Source organism: Mauremys mutica, chromosome 2 (genome assembly GCF_020497125.1).
Source record: "Mauremys mutica isolate MM-2020 ecotype Southern chromosome 2, ASM2049712v1, whole genome shotgun sequence".
In the NCBI taxonomy this organism is placed as follows: Eukaryota; Metazoa; Chordata; order Testudines; family Geoemydidae; genus Mauremys; species Mauremys mutica.
Window position 1 is genome coordinate 165,585,540 of NC_059073.1, and position 16,259 is coordinate 165,601,798.

Consider the following 16,259-nt stretch of genomic DNA (forward strand, 5'->3'; position numbering starts at 1 on the left):
TTTCAATTACAAGACCGAATATAGCACATGTTGTTCATTTTAAGGACACTTTCATTACAAATTTCACAAAATGCAAAGAAGGTACCAATGTGAAATTTCTAAAGATAGCTACAGCACTCGACCCAAAGTTTAAGCATCTGAAGTGACTTCCAAAGTCTGAGAAGGATGAGGTGTGGAGCATGCTTTCAGAAGTCGTAAAAGAGCAACGCTCTGATGCGGAAACTACAGAACCCAAACCATGTAGGGTGACCAGATGTCCCGATAAAATCGGGACTGTCCTGATATTTAACCCTTTGTCCCGATATTCAGGTAAGGAGGAGAGCGGGTGGGAGGCACTGACTCCATGGGTGCTCCAGCCCTGGAGCACCCCCTGGGAAAAATTAGCGAGTGCTCTGCACCCACTGGCAGCCAAGGTCCCTCCTCCTCACCTCCTTCTCCCCACGTCAAGCACACCGTGTCCCCGCTCCTCCCCCACCCTCCCAGAGCTTCCGCCCCTCGCTGCCTTACAGCTGTTTGTTGGCACTTAGGACGATCCAGGAGGGAGGGGGAGGAGAGGGGATGTGGCGAGCTCAGGGGAGGAAGGGGGTGGAATGCGGGCAGGGCGAGGGCAGTGCAGGAGCGGGAAGAGGCGGGGAGGGTGGGCTAGCACCCACCAGACAAAGGGGAAATTGGCACCATAGTGGGCGAGGGGGTGAAGAGGCGAGCAGGGGTGGGGAGAGTGAAGAGGTGAGCGGCAGGCCAGTGACAGGCGGGGGATGTGAGGAGGCGAGCAGTGGTTGGGGAGGGTGAAGAGACAAGCAGTGGGTGGGGGACTGAGGAGGGACACAGCAAGCCTGCGGTGGGCTGGGGGATGAGGAAGGGCGCGGTGGTGGGGAGGCTGAGTGGGGAGGGGGCGGGACCTGGGTCAGAGTGGGGGCGGAGCCTGGAAGGAGCCGGGGTGGATGGTGGGCAGGGCTGATGGCACCCCAATGTGTCCCGATATTTTACTGTTGTGATCTGGTCATACTAAACCACCAAAAAAGAAAATCAACCTTCTGCTGGTGGCACCTGACTCAGATGATGAAAATGAACATGCCTCGGTCCACTCTGCTTTGGATTATTGTCGAGCAGAACCCATTATCAGTATGGACACGTCCTGTGGAATGGTGGTTGAAGCATCAAGGGACATATGAATCTTTAGCACATCTGGCACGTAAATATCTTGTGATGCTGACTACAACAGTGCTATGCAAATGCCTGTTCTCACTTTCAGGTGACATTGTACACACAAGCAGGCAGCATTATCGCCTGCAAATGTAAACAAACTTGTTTGTCTGAGCAATTGGCTGAACAAGAAGTAGGACTAAGTGGACCTATAGACTCCAAAGTTTTACATTGTTTTATTTCTAAGAGCAGGGTTTTTTTGTACCTAATTCTACATTTGTAAGTTCAACTTTCATGATAAAGAGATTGCACTACATTTCTTGTATTAGATAAATTGGAAAATACTATTTTGTTTGTTTTTTAAAGTGCAAATATTTAATAAAAAATAAATATAAAGTGAGCACTGTACACTTTATATTCTGCATTGTAATTTCAATATATTTGAAAATGTAGAAAATCCAAAAATATTTAAATAAATGGTATTCTAGTGCAGATGGGAGGCATGGCTTGGGAAAGAAGAGCATCTGAAGGGTATATATTCAGGTACATACCCACATCCAATATGCGTGTCTCTACTCAATTCACCTAAATTGTGCCTCACAGTCTACAGTACTGCTTAAACCCATGGTGGAGGGGCTACCTGAGTGCATACCATAGATGCTGCTGAAAGAAGTGCGCAGTGTAGACGTAGCATTGCAACTATGGTGGGTCCAGTGTAGCAGGTGGGTTAAAATGTGTCTGATATGAGGTCCCTGTAGCCTAACAGCTGGCTTGAGTATGGGGCCTGAGCATTACACTGCACAATGAGGTGGTATGCCTCCATTTCTTGTGTAACATATGGCTCCCTGTATCTCATCTCTCTTACCTCCTGAGTGGAGGAGAGGAATGGACTGGGGACTCCAGCTTCCAGCCTAAGGCCCTGGGCAGGCATGAGGGTAAACATGTGTCATGGTGCCCAGTTAAAATCCCCACTGGAACAGCCCTGCTAGGTAGCTTGTGGAGTACTCCAACATTGGTTAATAGTTTTAATACAGTTGCAGCCTCCACATTTAACCAAATTATCACACAGTTGTCTCATTTTGTCTGCATCAATGAGTAATAACAGTGAAGAAAATAGGTTGTAATTAAGTAACTCTAGCCAATGAGTTATCAAGGTAATAACTAAATGAGAAGGTTGAAGGGGTAATACCAAGTGGTGTTTGAATAAGAGGGAGACAAAGAAATGTTAAATAAAACTCAAAATTCCAAATCAGGGCAATTTTTAAAATGATCTGTAAATTCTACTTTGCCAAAACATTCACCTTACTCCTTCCTTCAGAATAATCTAGCAATCTTGTAGCCAGAACAGTTTTCCAAGGTAAAATTACAGAAGTGCTGAAATCAAAGGTTTATCATGGATGCTGGTTGCAATCTCATTAATTTTTTACATAATACCACTCTATGTGTATATGTAAACACAGACACAAACACACATATGCATTCAAAGATAGTAAAGCAGATGGAAAGAGCATGCTTCGTACCTGTCTACCGAGAACTAGTAATGTCACGAAGAATATAAAGAGAGACACAGAACCCATTGTCTTCAGGTCTTTCAATATTCCTGGCCTGTAAAACAGAAACACAGCTAAAATGAATTGCTCAAAAAGGAAAAAAAAATCTGAAATCTTAATACTTAATCACAGTCTTGGTTTCCTCCCCTCACTTCTGTGCTGTAAAATCCTTTGCACAACTTTTTAGTAATCAGACTAAAAACTTTAATATAAATTGCTTTATTGTTTTCTGGAATATTAAAGCTGTACTACTGCATTTATTTATATAATGGGCCCTGCTTCCTGACTGTACAATGTAAACCTGGAGAATAATTTTAAATTTAATATATATAATGCTTTTTTTTTGCCTGTTAAAGGACAGTTTCTGATTGCTTTTCAATATGTTGGTTTAAGTATACTGTAGGGAGAGTTTGTGATGGCAGTACTATATTCTGCTTCCATACAGTGACTAACCACATCTCATGAGTGTGAAAAAGTTAAATGAAATCATAAGGCACCAAGAGGCTTCTCAAGCTCAGAACCACACAAGGCAAGAACCACACTAACCACCTCCCCTGGACAGCTTATTAAAATCCTCAGATCCTTTGAGATGAGAAAATGTATGGAGAGGGATTTGGTCTACACTTCCAGAAGCTGATCTACATCACAAGCCCACTGTTGCTCCCACTGGTGGGAAAGTTTTAAGAAAAATGCTAGTGTAAACACAACCTTAGTGGCAAAGTGTGGGTAGTCAAAGGTGTCTGAGAAATGTAACACATCACATGGTTCTGCAATATATCACAGGGATGTCAACTATACACGTGTGGTCTGTATTATACTGTGTATATGAATACATCTCCTCACTCCCCCTTTTTTCTGTTGCATTGTGTTTCTGTTTACCTTTGAAAATGCAAAGTGTAAGTCTCCCTATTCTATTCAGATTCTTATTCCATGGTATCCTAATGCCTTAAGACCTGGATCAGCGAAGGGAGTTAGACGGAAAAGTACTGGAATTTTACTCAAAGCACTCATGGTTTTCTACCATGGCATATGCACTGCCTACATATGCTATCTTTATAAGAATTTATTTTTTAAAAAAGGTTGGGTAGAAGTAATACATTCCCTTTCTACACTGTAACAGGGAGGTTAGGGACAAAATTATCTTGCCCACAGCAAAGACCCAACTAACTCAATGCAAGCTACATATTCATCCACTTAAGAAATCATTCTCAGTCACACCCATTCCTTTGCCCTCTCTAGGAGTAGTTTCTGCATACAAAAACCTCTCTTTGCTCTGAGATGCATGTATCATATCGTTAACAATTTAAGACAAATGCCTTAATTCTGGGAAAAAAGATGCTCTGTTTGCTTGCAAAAAACTACATTTTAATAGGGTTCAGGTAACAAAGAACTAATGTCCAAGATCCTTTTTTATGACAACGCAAATCAAACCATAATATAGTGCAAACATTAGATGATTTATGCAGTCTGAACAGGTTTATTTCTTTTATTCTAATACTGTTACATATACAATCAAATCATATATTTGGTACACAGGAGTCAGTTATCCTTGAATTGGGATTTGTAGATGTATATATATTTTTCCAAAAAAAATCAAGCTCTGTTCTGCTCCACTACACAAGCAATAGTATTAATTGCCCTTCCCCTAGTAGTGTGCTAAAATAACCAACCTACCTTTTCATAGGTGCCCTTGCATACAGGAATTTGCTGTAATCATCCAGTGTGGAGCCATGAGTGTGCAGGAGGATGACATTGTAGCCCACCAATGCAATCAGCATTATCACCATTTTCAACTCATAATTTATCCGCAGGAAAACAGAACAGGATATCAGCCCCAGAATGCAGCTATAGATAAAGTACTGGCACATGGAAACCAAACAAGACAAACATTTAGGATTCGACCTAGTGAATGGATATTAACTGGTGAAAAGAAAGTAATTTGTAATAAAATGCCCACATTAACTTTACAAAAAGGATTAAAAACCCATATACATTAAATATGAAAACTCTCATTACTACTAAATAATCAAACAGAGCCCTGTGGACATTACGGCCTGGAGTCACTAAACATATAACAAAGATGTCTCTGGTAAAATTATAACAAATAAATGCTATTCTGACTTGGTTCAGACTCACACTAAATATCTCATTAAGAGCTCACATCCCCTACTTCATGCCTATTCTTCATTAACTGATTTCCACTTATTTTATCCTGCACACTTCCGAGTAACAGGGAGTGTGTGTGTATGGGGCATGAGACACAATAACACTGCTCAATGGCAAGACTATGCTTGCCCTAGTGCTTACTTGTGCCCAATGCAGGGCATACACTGGAATTGGAATGCAATTAACTACCTTGTACATTATTACCATCTGCAAGGTAAGGACTTAGAGGAACAAGTCCAAAATGTCTGCAGCTACCTATCCATTGTGGACCCTGTTGTGACCCTAGGCATCTCTGTATTCACACTCTACACACTACTGCAATAACATCTGTAGAAAATATACCTTATGCAGTATAATATAAAATCTAACATATTGGTTATTAATATAATTGTAAAATGCATCTGTTAACATTATCTGTGAAGTTATGAGTTTGAGGGATAGCTCAGTGGTTTGAGCATTAGCCTGCTAAGTCTAGGGTTGTGAGCTCAATCTTTGAGGGGGCCACTTAGGGATCTGGGGCAAAATCAATACTTGGTTCTGCTAGTGGAGGCTGGACTTGATTATCTTTTGGGGTACCTTCCAGCTCTATGAGATAGGTATATCTCCATGTTACTAGAACATGTTTAAGACCAGACAGTCTAGCCTAGATAAAGATGATAAACAGATCATCCTAGACTAAGGAATGTGGATTTACCTCAGTTAACATATTTGCAGTAAAGACATCAAGCTAAACCAGCAGAATTTATCCTGATCCTCAAGTTGAGAGACAGAGAATTAGCGTGGCTCCTACACCTCAGAGAGACAAAGGAGACAGCTGTGATGGGCTGTGGCTGTGCCACTGTTCAGTGTACACACTACTTATGCCTATAGGAGGGATTCTCCAGTCAGCAAAGGTAATCTACCGCCGCCAGAGATGGTACCTAGGTCAATGGAAGAGGAGGTTACTCACCTATGCAGTAACTGATGTTCTTCGAGCTGAGTGTCCCCGTGGGTGCTCCACTCCAGGAGTTGGTGTGCCTTCGCTCAGAGATTTTGACAACAGTACTCATACCGATTGTGCACGTGCAGAGCCTGCCCCACGCATTGAGCAGGCCTTAATAATATGCATGTGTGACTGGTCTCCTCAGTTCCTTCTCTACAGTGGAGGCTACCCCAACTCCGAAGTAGAGGGGAGGAAGGTGGGTAGTGGAGCACCCACAGGGACACTCATCTCAAAGAATATCAGTTACTGCACAGGTGAGTAACCTCCTCTTCTTCTTCGAGAGATGTTCCTCTGGGTGCTCCACTCCAGGTGACTTAAAAGCAGTGTATCTCAAGGAGGTAGGGACTTTGGATCTGGTAGGAATACGGTAGATAATACAGCTCTGCCCAACCATGTATCAGTGAGAGGGCCTTGAGTAATGCATAATGCTTAACAAATGTATGTTCAGACATCTAAGTGGCTGCTTTACAAATGTCAGCCAGAGGAACTTTGCATAGAAAAGCCAAAGAAGTAGCTACAGGTCTAGTGGAGTGAGTTCTGATGAAGGCTGGAGGAGTTGCATCCTTTATTTGATAGCACAGTCGGATACAACTGGAGATCTAGTTGGAAAGTGTCTGGATAGAAATAGGTGTCCCTTTGGATCGCTCCATAATGGAGACAGAGTCTGGAAGAGTTCCTAAGAGGTTTGATTCTATCCAAGTAAAAGGACAGAGCCCTGTGTACATCCAGTGTATGCATCATGGATTCGAAGGACTTTGCATGCGGTTTGGGGAAGAAGGTTGGTAGGTGTATAGGTTCATTGATGTGAAAGTACGAATGCACTTTTGGAATAAATTTGGGGTGTAGTTGGAGGGTAACTTTGTCCTTAAAAAATATTGTGTATGGTGGGTCTGCCGTGAGAGCTGCTATTTCTCCTGTGTGTCTGGCAGAGGTGATTGCCACTAAAAATGCTGTTTTCATGGAGAGGTATAAGAGAGAGCATGTGGCTCGAAAAATTGTTGAGTCAAGCATGTTAATATTAAATGGAGGTCCCATGGAGGGGTAGGGGGTTTAATGTCCAGGTATAGGGATTGGAACCCTTTGAGAAAACACTTGGTGATTGGATGGGCAAAAACAGAGTTATCATCGATCTGTGATGAAAAGTTGTAATAGCAGCTAAGTGGACTTTGATTGAAGCTGAAAGAAAGGCCAGACTGCTTAAGGTCTAAGAGATAGTCAAGTATTAATGGAAGAGGTGTGGAAGTGGGAGGAGTTTGGTCGAGCACCATTGTGTGAATCACTTCCACTTTCGGAGCTAGGTGAGCCGAGTAGATTGTGATCTGCGGTGTAAGAGTACTCTTTGAACCTGTTCTAAGCATGCTAGTTCATTTTGTGAGAACCATGTAGGAACCAAGCTTTGAGGTGAAGCATGGATAGGTTGGGGTGGAGAAATCAGCTGTGTTGCTGCAATAGGAGGTTTGGAGTGAGGGGCAATGGAATCGGTGGGCGAATTGACATTCTGGTGAGGAACGGATACCATGGTTGTCTGGGTCATGACAGGGCAATCAGAATTACCGTGGCACAACCTGTTCATATCTTTGTCAGAACCCTGTGGAGAAGCGGTATTGGGGGAAATGCGTACATTAAGTCTTGATCCCATGAGATCATGAATGCATCTCCTAGGGAATTTTTGCCCAGTCCTGCTCTGGAGCAAAATTCAGGACATTTCTTGTTCTTCGCAGTCATGAACAGGTCCAGTGTTGGGTAGCCCCAAATGTGGAATATGTTGCGTATGACCATCTTGTTTATCTCCCATTCATGATCCCAAGGAAATCGTCTGTTTAGTTCATCCACAGTGATATTCAGGGTCCCGGGCAGGTAGGTGGCTGATATCTGGATGTTGTGCTTGAGACACCAATTCCAGAGCTTCTTAGCTTCTGTGCAAAGTGAGTGAAATTGAGCTCCTCCCTGTCTATTTACATAGAACATGCAGGTGATGTTGTCTGTCATTATTCAAACATGTTGGTTCTGAATGAATGGGGGGAAGTGGTGGCAGGGGTTGCGTATGGCTCAAAGTTCTAAGACGTTTATACGTAGGGAGGTTTTGGTGGGAGACCATAGTCCCTGGGCTGTATGGTGAGACATGTGTACTCCCCATCCTGTGAGGGATGCATCGGTAGTCATTACAATGGATAGAGCATCCTGGAGAAAAGGGACTCCTGAGCAGAGGTTGGAAGGAACTGTCCACCTTAGGAGGGCATCCTTGACTCTGAAGGGTATGGCTTGTTTAGAATGTGTACATTCAGTCTGTAAACCATGGCCATGCGAGCTTCGAAACACCTCATGTATAGGTGTGGGTTCCTGACCACGAAAGTACACGAGTCCATGTGGCCTGAGGACTGTTGCAAAGTTTTGTGACCAGGAGTTTTATGGTGTTGAAACGGTCGAGCGGGAGAGATGCTATTCCCTTCCGGGAATCGAGGTGTGCTCCTATGAACTCCAGTTGTTGGGTAGGAGATAAGGTGGATTTTTTTCTGTTTATTTGTAGGCTGAGGGACAGGAAGCATTCGGCGGTCAGCTGTGTGGATCGAAGAGCTTTGTTGAGTGTTGAGGCTTTGAGGAGACAGTCATCGAGGTAAGGAAATATTATAACCCCCTGTTTCCTGAGGTAGGCAGTGACGACAGCTAGGAGTTTGGAAAAAAAACATGGGGGGCAGTGGATAGGCTGAAGGACAACACCATGTATTGAAAATGTGTTGAACCTAGGGTAAAACAAAGAAAACGTCTGTGAGCCAGATGTATAGTCACATGAAAATAGGTGTCCTGTAGGTTGAGGGTTGAAAACCAATTGCCCTGCTCCAGCACTGGGATTATGGTGGTGAGGGTAACCATTTTGAACTTTTGCTTTTTGATGAATTTGTTAAACCTCCTGAGGTCTAGACTCGGTCGCCATCTCCATTTTGTTTTCTGTTAAAAAGTAATGGGAGTAGAAACCTTTTCCTCTGTGTTTTTTTGGGCACGACTTCCACTGCTCCCAATTGCAGGAGATGTACTTCTTGGAGGAGCAGTTGCTCGTGAGAGGGGTCCCTGAAGAGGGACGGGGAGAGTGGATGGGTGGGAGGCAAGGATAGGAAAGGGACTGAATAGCCAATTGTGACGACCTCTATAGCCCACTTGTTGGTGGTAACGTTCTGCCATTGATGGGAGAATGGGCATAGGCGGTGTCCAAAAATAGGGGCAGGTGATGTCAGTGCTGAATTGGGAACAGTATTTTCTAAACCCTTGACCAAGGCTTCAAATTTGCTTATTTGTCAGAGGGGGTTGAGATGCTGTCGACGAGTTGGGACGGCAGCGTTGGTACCTGGGTCTCTGGCATTGCTGTTGTTGTTATTGCTTATGTGCTCTATGAGATTGATGGGCATATGTGGGGTAGCATGGACGCTGGTAAGGTTGGTGTCTATATTGTCTCCTTCTGGTTGTAGGGGTTTGGATTCCTAGAGACCGGAGAATTGCCCTTGGAATGATGGAATGAAGTACATCATTCGTCGTGGAGGCAAAGAGTTTGTCACCATCGAAGTGGAGATACTCAATGGTACTTTGGACTTCCTGAGGAATGGAAGAGGACGAGAGCCATGAACCTCAGCGCATCACAACTGCTGTGGCAGCGAATCTTGCTGCAGTACTGGCTGCATTGAGGGCAGCCTGAAGAGTGATACGGGAGATGATTTGTCCCTCAGAAACTATGGCTGTAAATTGTTGTTTCTTTTTCTCTGGAATGTCATCAATAAATTCCATGAGTTTACTATAGTTTTTGTGGTCATATTTTGCCAAAACGGCTGTATAATTAGCTATCCAGAATTGTAATGTGGAAGACGTGTATACCTTACACATGAGCAGATCTAATCGCTTCCTGTCCTTGACAGATGGGGTGGAGTGGGGAGACTAGTGCTTGTTCTTTTGCTTCTACTACCAGCAAATTTGGCACTGGATGAGTGAAAGGAATTCAGAACCCTTGGAAGGGATAGAGTACTTCCGATCTGCTCGCTTGCAGGTAGGTAGGCTTGCAGCCGGTGTTTGCCAGATGGCTTTGGCAGGTTCCATGAGGGCTGTGTTGATAGGTAATGCAATCCTGAAAGAAGGAGATGGTTGCAGGATGTGGGTTAGCTCAAGTTGTTGTTCAGGAACTTTTTCCAGGTTAATCCTTAGCTCATTGGTGACTCTTTTAAAGCGGTCCTGATATTTTGAGAGATCATCCGAAGACATCGGGGGAGGAGGAAGTAATGCTTCGTCTGGTGTAACTACTGGGTCTACTGGGTTGGAGGAGGTAGACCGTGATTGGTCCTGCAGGTGTGAAGGGACTGCCTGATATCGTGACTCAGTGGCAGATTCGTCTACTGGTGGTACTGAGCAGGTCTCACCCCTGCCTTTGGTGGCATAATGAGTGTGATCCCGAGTATAAGGTGCCCATGGAGCCCAATATTGCCATTGTGGTGGGAAGGGCATGAGTGGTGCCATGCACAGGTTTGCATACCATGCAGTGGGATCCTGGGAGTAGGACAAAGTAGCTTTTTTATGACCCATGTTGATTGGGGTCTCTGAATGGGAGACCTGATAAGGTGAAAAGTCTCCCTGCAGCACAGATTCCTCATCACTGGAGAAGTGTGAGTTAGCAGGACAAAGCTGGCCGGAGTCTGGAGAGAAGTAGGTGTTAAGTAGGGGTGACTGCAGGATAAGTGACACCTGCAGGTCCCTTGACTGAGTAAATTGCAGTAGTGCAGCACCTGTGTGGTGAGGGCTGTGTGAGAGGAATTTGCTGTGCAGGAGGGTTCATCTGCACTGGTGTCCTGAGCCTTGTATCACTGCCGGCAAGTTCAGAGGATGACGGTGCCGGCAGAATGGGAACAGCCTGCGGGGGGCCAGGCAGGCTAATATGTGTTGGCACCGCATCCTTCGCAGTGCCAAACAGTGCCGTGTGAGAGACAGGCAGCTGGAAGCCCGAAGCCTTGGCACTGGTGTTTTGTGCTACTGCCACAGTCGCAGGTGGGTTTTGCGTGGCGCCAGAGAAGCCCGGCATGTCAAAAGTGCTGAGTTGAGGAAATGCCAGGAGGGAGGTTGTAGACCTGCCCAGCGAACTTTTGGCTCTCGGTGTATCCTTTATGGGTGAGAGAGGCTGCCATTATTTGGAAGAGCACTTTGAGTCTCAGCTCCCTGTCCTTACGTGCCCTGGATTTCAGTTTGCTGCAGTAGGCACATTTTTTAGGGATGTGAGATTCCCCCAAGCATTTTATACATTTCAAGTGGCCATCTGAGATGGGAATGGCATCGTGGCAAGTCTGGGGAGCTAGGCATATCAGAAGTGGCTGCCGCTGACAGGAACAAGAAAGGTTTTTTTTTGTTTTTGTTTTTTTTTGGAGACAAGAGATAAGGCAAGTGGTGTCTAACTACTGCTGGGAAGCTAAGCTAACAAGGAACTTTATTTTAAACAAAGGGAGAGAAAGTTCTCTATGAGTCTGCTGAGCTCTGTCTCAGGCTGGGGACAGTAGAGAAGGAACTGAGGAGACCAGTCGCGCATGCGTATTATTAAGGCATGCTCAACGCGTGGGGCAGGCTCTGTGCGTGTTGTCAAAATCTCCAAATGAAGGCGCAGGGGTGCACCAACACCTGGAGTGGAGCAACCACAGGGACATCTCTTGAAGAAAGTTAAATCAACCAATTTTTCTAGTGTATACTAGGTGTCAATCCCCAGGAGGCTTTCCTGATTTATAAGAGAAAAAGGCATCCCTTTGGAGATATAAGGAACAGAGAGAGGCTCAGGAGAAAAAGGAACCAAGCAAATTGATCACTGGGATGGGTCCTGGCCAGCCTGGACAGAAAGGGCTGGAAAGGAGACTGTGGATGAGAGGAAATCATCTTGAATAAAGGCTGCATCTTGCTAGCTTAAATTTTAGATGTGTGTTTTCACTTTCTTTGCTTGTAACCATCTCGCTACTTTTATCTCTTTTATTTGGTATTGCTTCATCCACGCTTTGTTGTTAATATTTATTTATTTGTTTTGTTTTGCTTTCCTCATAAATCAGCCAGGTGGTGTGAGTTCAGTAAAGTGTGCGCTTAAGAACATAAGAACATAAGAAAGGCCGTACCGGGTCAGACCAAAGGTCCATCTAGCCCAGTATCTGTCTACCGACAGTGGCCAATGCCAGGTGCCCCTGAGGGAGTGAACCTAACAGGCAATGATCAAGTGATCTCTCTCCTGCCATCCATCTCCATCCTCTGACGAACAGAGGCTAGGGACACCATTCTTACCCATCCTGGCTAATAGCCATTTATGGACTTAGCCACCATGAATTTATCCAGTCCCCTTTTAAACATTGTTATAGTCCTAGCCTTCACAACCTCCTCAGGTAAGGAGTTCCACAAGTTGACTGTGCGCTGCGTGAAGAAGAACTTCCTTTTATTTGTTTTAAACCTGCTGCCTATTAATTTCATTTGGTGACCCCTAGTTCTTGTATTATGGGAATAAGTAAATAACTTTTCCGTATCCACTTTCTCAACATCACTCATGATTTTATATACCTCTATCATGTCCCCCCTTAGTCTTCTCTTTTCCAAACTGAAGAGTCCTAGCCTCTTTAATCTTTCCTCATATGGGACCCTCTCTAAACCCCTAATCATTTTAGTTGCTCTTTTCTGAACCTTTTCTAGTGCTAGAATATCTTTTTTGAGGTGAGGAGACCGAAAGCTAACAGGTTGGAGTGTTGTGTTGTCTCGGTAAAAGCAGCAAGCCTAACATTGTCTCTCTTAGGGTCCAGTGAAAGGGACTGGTCACTACAGTACAACAATTAAGGGGGGGAATTCAGAGCTGGAAGGGTACTGAAGTTGGCCTATAAGGAGTAAACAAGTTGGGCAAGACCAGGGTTGGTTGTGCACTGCTGACAGACTGTTGGGGTCAGATCAATGAACCAAAGCTGCACAGCCACAAGACACCCAAGGGTTACAAGGCAAATGGTGACTAACCAGCTTACTGTCCTGGGTGAACTCCGAAACGTCATTCCTGTAATAGCACAGAGCTTAGAGCAACTGCAGGCTCTGCTTGCAGGACTTGTAATCTCTGAAGCAGTAAGCACAGAGCTTATAAACTCCATAAATATTGTACTTATACAGATGGTGGGAAAATAATGAAATAACTAAAACGAGGGAATCTAGAAAGCTCAAACTGGGTCTATGCTTAAGGTATACATTTACATGAAATGTAAAGCCTTCAGGCCAAATCTTCCGTTGAGTTATGAGTGGAGAAGAAAACTTACAAAAACTACTATTTTTTCTAGGACTTATACATCAAAAAGTGGTTTGTATGGTTGAGGTTAAACTTTCCTGAAACATATTTCTCTGGCCTAAGACTAAACATGAAAAACTTCAGTTCAATTTTTGTTTTGTTTTTGGTGAAAGTGAGACTGGGTTGTCAAAATCAGCACTGAAATGGAAAGACAATTATAGTATATTCTCACTTATGGAGTCTTTATCACATTCTCCACAGAGTACCTGAATGTTAAGGATTTATACCTAAAAAAAAAAGTTACTTTTCTTAGGCCAAGTACATTTTATTTCTCATTAAGATATTTCTGGAACACTGCTGGCTTGTCGATAGAAGTTTTGACTGAACCTGAATCACCATATACTCATTTTGGGAGATCTCTACTGTGAGTGCTTTGTACAGCACAATCAGCTGTAGTTAACTTGTCATTTTAATTTTTCTCCAGTGCTTATAATTTATTGCTGCTTGAAATAAGCAAAAAATTAATTCTTGTTCAGAATTACTTATATTAAATCTTCATTGATTATTGCATTCTTTTTAATGGTGCCTTTTATACTCTTGTGAGTTCAATCTATATAAAGTAGCAGAATCCATTTTTCTACTATGTAAGCATCGCTACTTGTGAAAGTGCTTTTCATATTGGAAAAATGTTAATGTTTGTGCATCCAAAACGAAACACAAAGGTCAAGAAACTTTGTTGTGATGAAAGAGCACCAGTTAGAAATAGGCAGCCCAATTTGCAAATGCTGCCTCAATGGGTATGCCTAATTCAAGTTGAGAAGCCAAAAGTGTAGGTACCTCGGATTGCTGTGCATTTTTAAAAACATAGCCCTAAGTTTGTCTCTTTCATTTTTTTTGGTTATGTCTATACTACAGCCTATGTCAGCCTAACTTATGTCACTCAGGGGTGCGAATATTCCACTCCCCCCGAGCAACAGAAGTTACACCCACATAAGCGCTGGTGTGCACAGCGCTATGTCGGCAGGAGAGCTGCTCCCACTGACACGGCTTCTGCCACTTGCAAAGGTGACAGAGAGCATCTTCACCAGATGTGCTGCTGCAGCGCGTATGTATAGACATGTCCATGGTTCTTATACATTAGCTCACTGCTCTTCTGTCTGGGTTCCCAACACTGCACGGGAATGTTTAAATCCCTCAAGAATCATGTTTTCAGTTAAACAAAGTTTAAAGCCATGGACCCATTTGTATTTGTAGCAAACCTACCTTTTGGATTTAAACTACTAGGCAGTTTCGATTAAAGTACTGTGATTTGGACCCTTCTTCCCCCCCCTCAATCCCTCCCACTCCTCAGAGCTGGGGAACAGGGTGGGGTGGGGTGGGCCAGGCTATAAAACTGTGCAAAAAGCTGCCACCTCTGCATAGCCACCTAACTAATTCTTGCAAAAGATCCATGTGGCCAATAGAACAGACAGGATAGAGGACATAGATAGGGTTTGAGGAAGGAACAGCAAGGGGTAAAAAATATGAAAAGCCAATACCGCTGGAATTACCATTAATGTGTGTTGTGAGCTTTCTGATCCCTCTCAGAGAGCACAAAACTGCAATCTAGCAAACCAGTGGCATGATAGCTTTCTGGCCAGCCATTTTCTTCCCTGACTGGGTCAGCGTGGAGGAAGAGTTCATCTGCATAGCTGGCCAGAATCTATAGATTTGGGGGACTTTATATAAAGGATTGTTTTCCTTCTCGTGTACTGTAGCCTCACCACTAGTCTTCTCCTTCATACCCCTGTAGGGCTCAGACAAGATGGGTACAGAATATCCAGACAGCAGCTATTTCAAAGCCACAGAGCTGCGCTATTGCCAACTCTTGTGATTTGATCATGAGACTTGTGGTATTTGGTATTTTTCTTAAAACTTTAGGCCCTGGAGTGCTGTGATTCTGAGATTTTCAGCATTATTTAAAAAGAAAAAAATAAGTTGATAGCCCACATGGTTGTGGTGGACAGCTTGAAAATATGAATTCAAAGGCTCAACATCCAGAGGCACATAAAAAGAACTCCAAATACATTATAAAAAAAATCTCATGATATTCTGGGAACTGAGTAATAAATTTTGAACATTTGGGGCTGGCAATACTGGAATTGTTATTGTATTTTGTCTCTCACAGGAGGAGATCATATGGGTCCAAAAGATATAAATTCTACATAACTTCTAACATTTGGAAACCATTTTGCAGCCTCCTTACAAAACAAAAAGACAAACAATCCCTTTGCAACTGATTAAGTATTCCCTGACAAGTCTTGTATAACAGCAGAATGCACAGTAATGTAACTAAGAACATCTCATATTGCAGCAAAAAATATTAATTAGCATGGTTCCAAATAGGGTTCAATTCTTCTGGGATTGAAGCATTTTAAAAATCTCTTATTCATTCATTTTAGTCTGCATACTCAACAGAGCTGTCAGCTTCACTTTTTATAAGTCACAGGCAGTTTCGCTGTGGGAGTAATGTTTAATGCCATTATACACATATACAAAAGACTGACTTTTAATTTAAAAAAAGAATGTTTTGCCACCACAAGTTCTCAGTGTACCATTCAATAAACATAGAATAGATTTTTTATCTATAGATTTTTAATTTTTCTAAATCAGTGATTGATTAATAATTCAAAAGGATTTTGCCTCTCCCCTGCTGTCTTTATCAAGCCAGAACTTATGAGCTCTGAAATGCTTTGTGTGGTTTAGGATGGAACTACAGTACAATTAGGAGGTTTTTAATAGATAAATAGGAAAGAGGAGTGTTAAAACCTTTATTCCACCATAAATTATTCACTATACCTGAATTATTAACAAAGCAATGACAATATTTTTGTCTATTTCTGTCATAACTAAGTAATCACATTTATTAAGTGACAGACAATATGGTTTCTACATGTAAAGAATGCATTTTGATATTATTTAAATTTAAAAAAACATATTAAAGACCAGTTACTATAAATAGTTGCAATACCATGAAGACCTGGGTATCTTAGTAAGATACCGGATAGTGTCAAACAGAATATTAAACTTATCCTTTATTGCGGTGGAAAAAAACCTCAAAAGAATTATAAAAGCACGACAAAATAACATATGACAAAAGTGAATATAAAATGTTTCTGTTTAAAAT

The 16,259-nt window shown here is 42.9% G+C and overlaps 1 protein-coding gene across 2 annotated transcripts in view; it reads right to left on the reverse strand.

The window, feature by feature from the left end:
• ADCY2 (adenylate cyclase 2) overlaps window positions 1-16,259 on the reverse strand; it is a 435,859-nt gene that overhangs the window by 26,644 nt on the left and 392,956 nt on the right. For both annotated transcript variants that reach the window (XM_045005617.1, XM_045005618.1), the window contains 2 exons: window positions 4,368-4,552; window positions 2,664-2,748 (listed from right to left, as the gene is read on the reverse strand). In XM_045005617.1, the coding sequence (XP_044861552.1) occupies window positions 2,664-2,748; window positions 4,368-4,552 (270 nt within the window). The remainder of the gene's footprint in view (window positions 1-2,663; window positions 2,749-4,367; window positions 4,553-16,259) is intronic.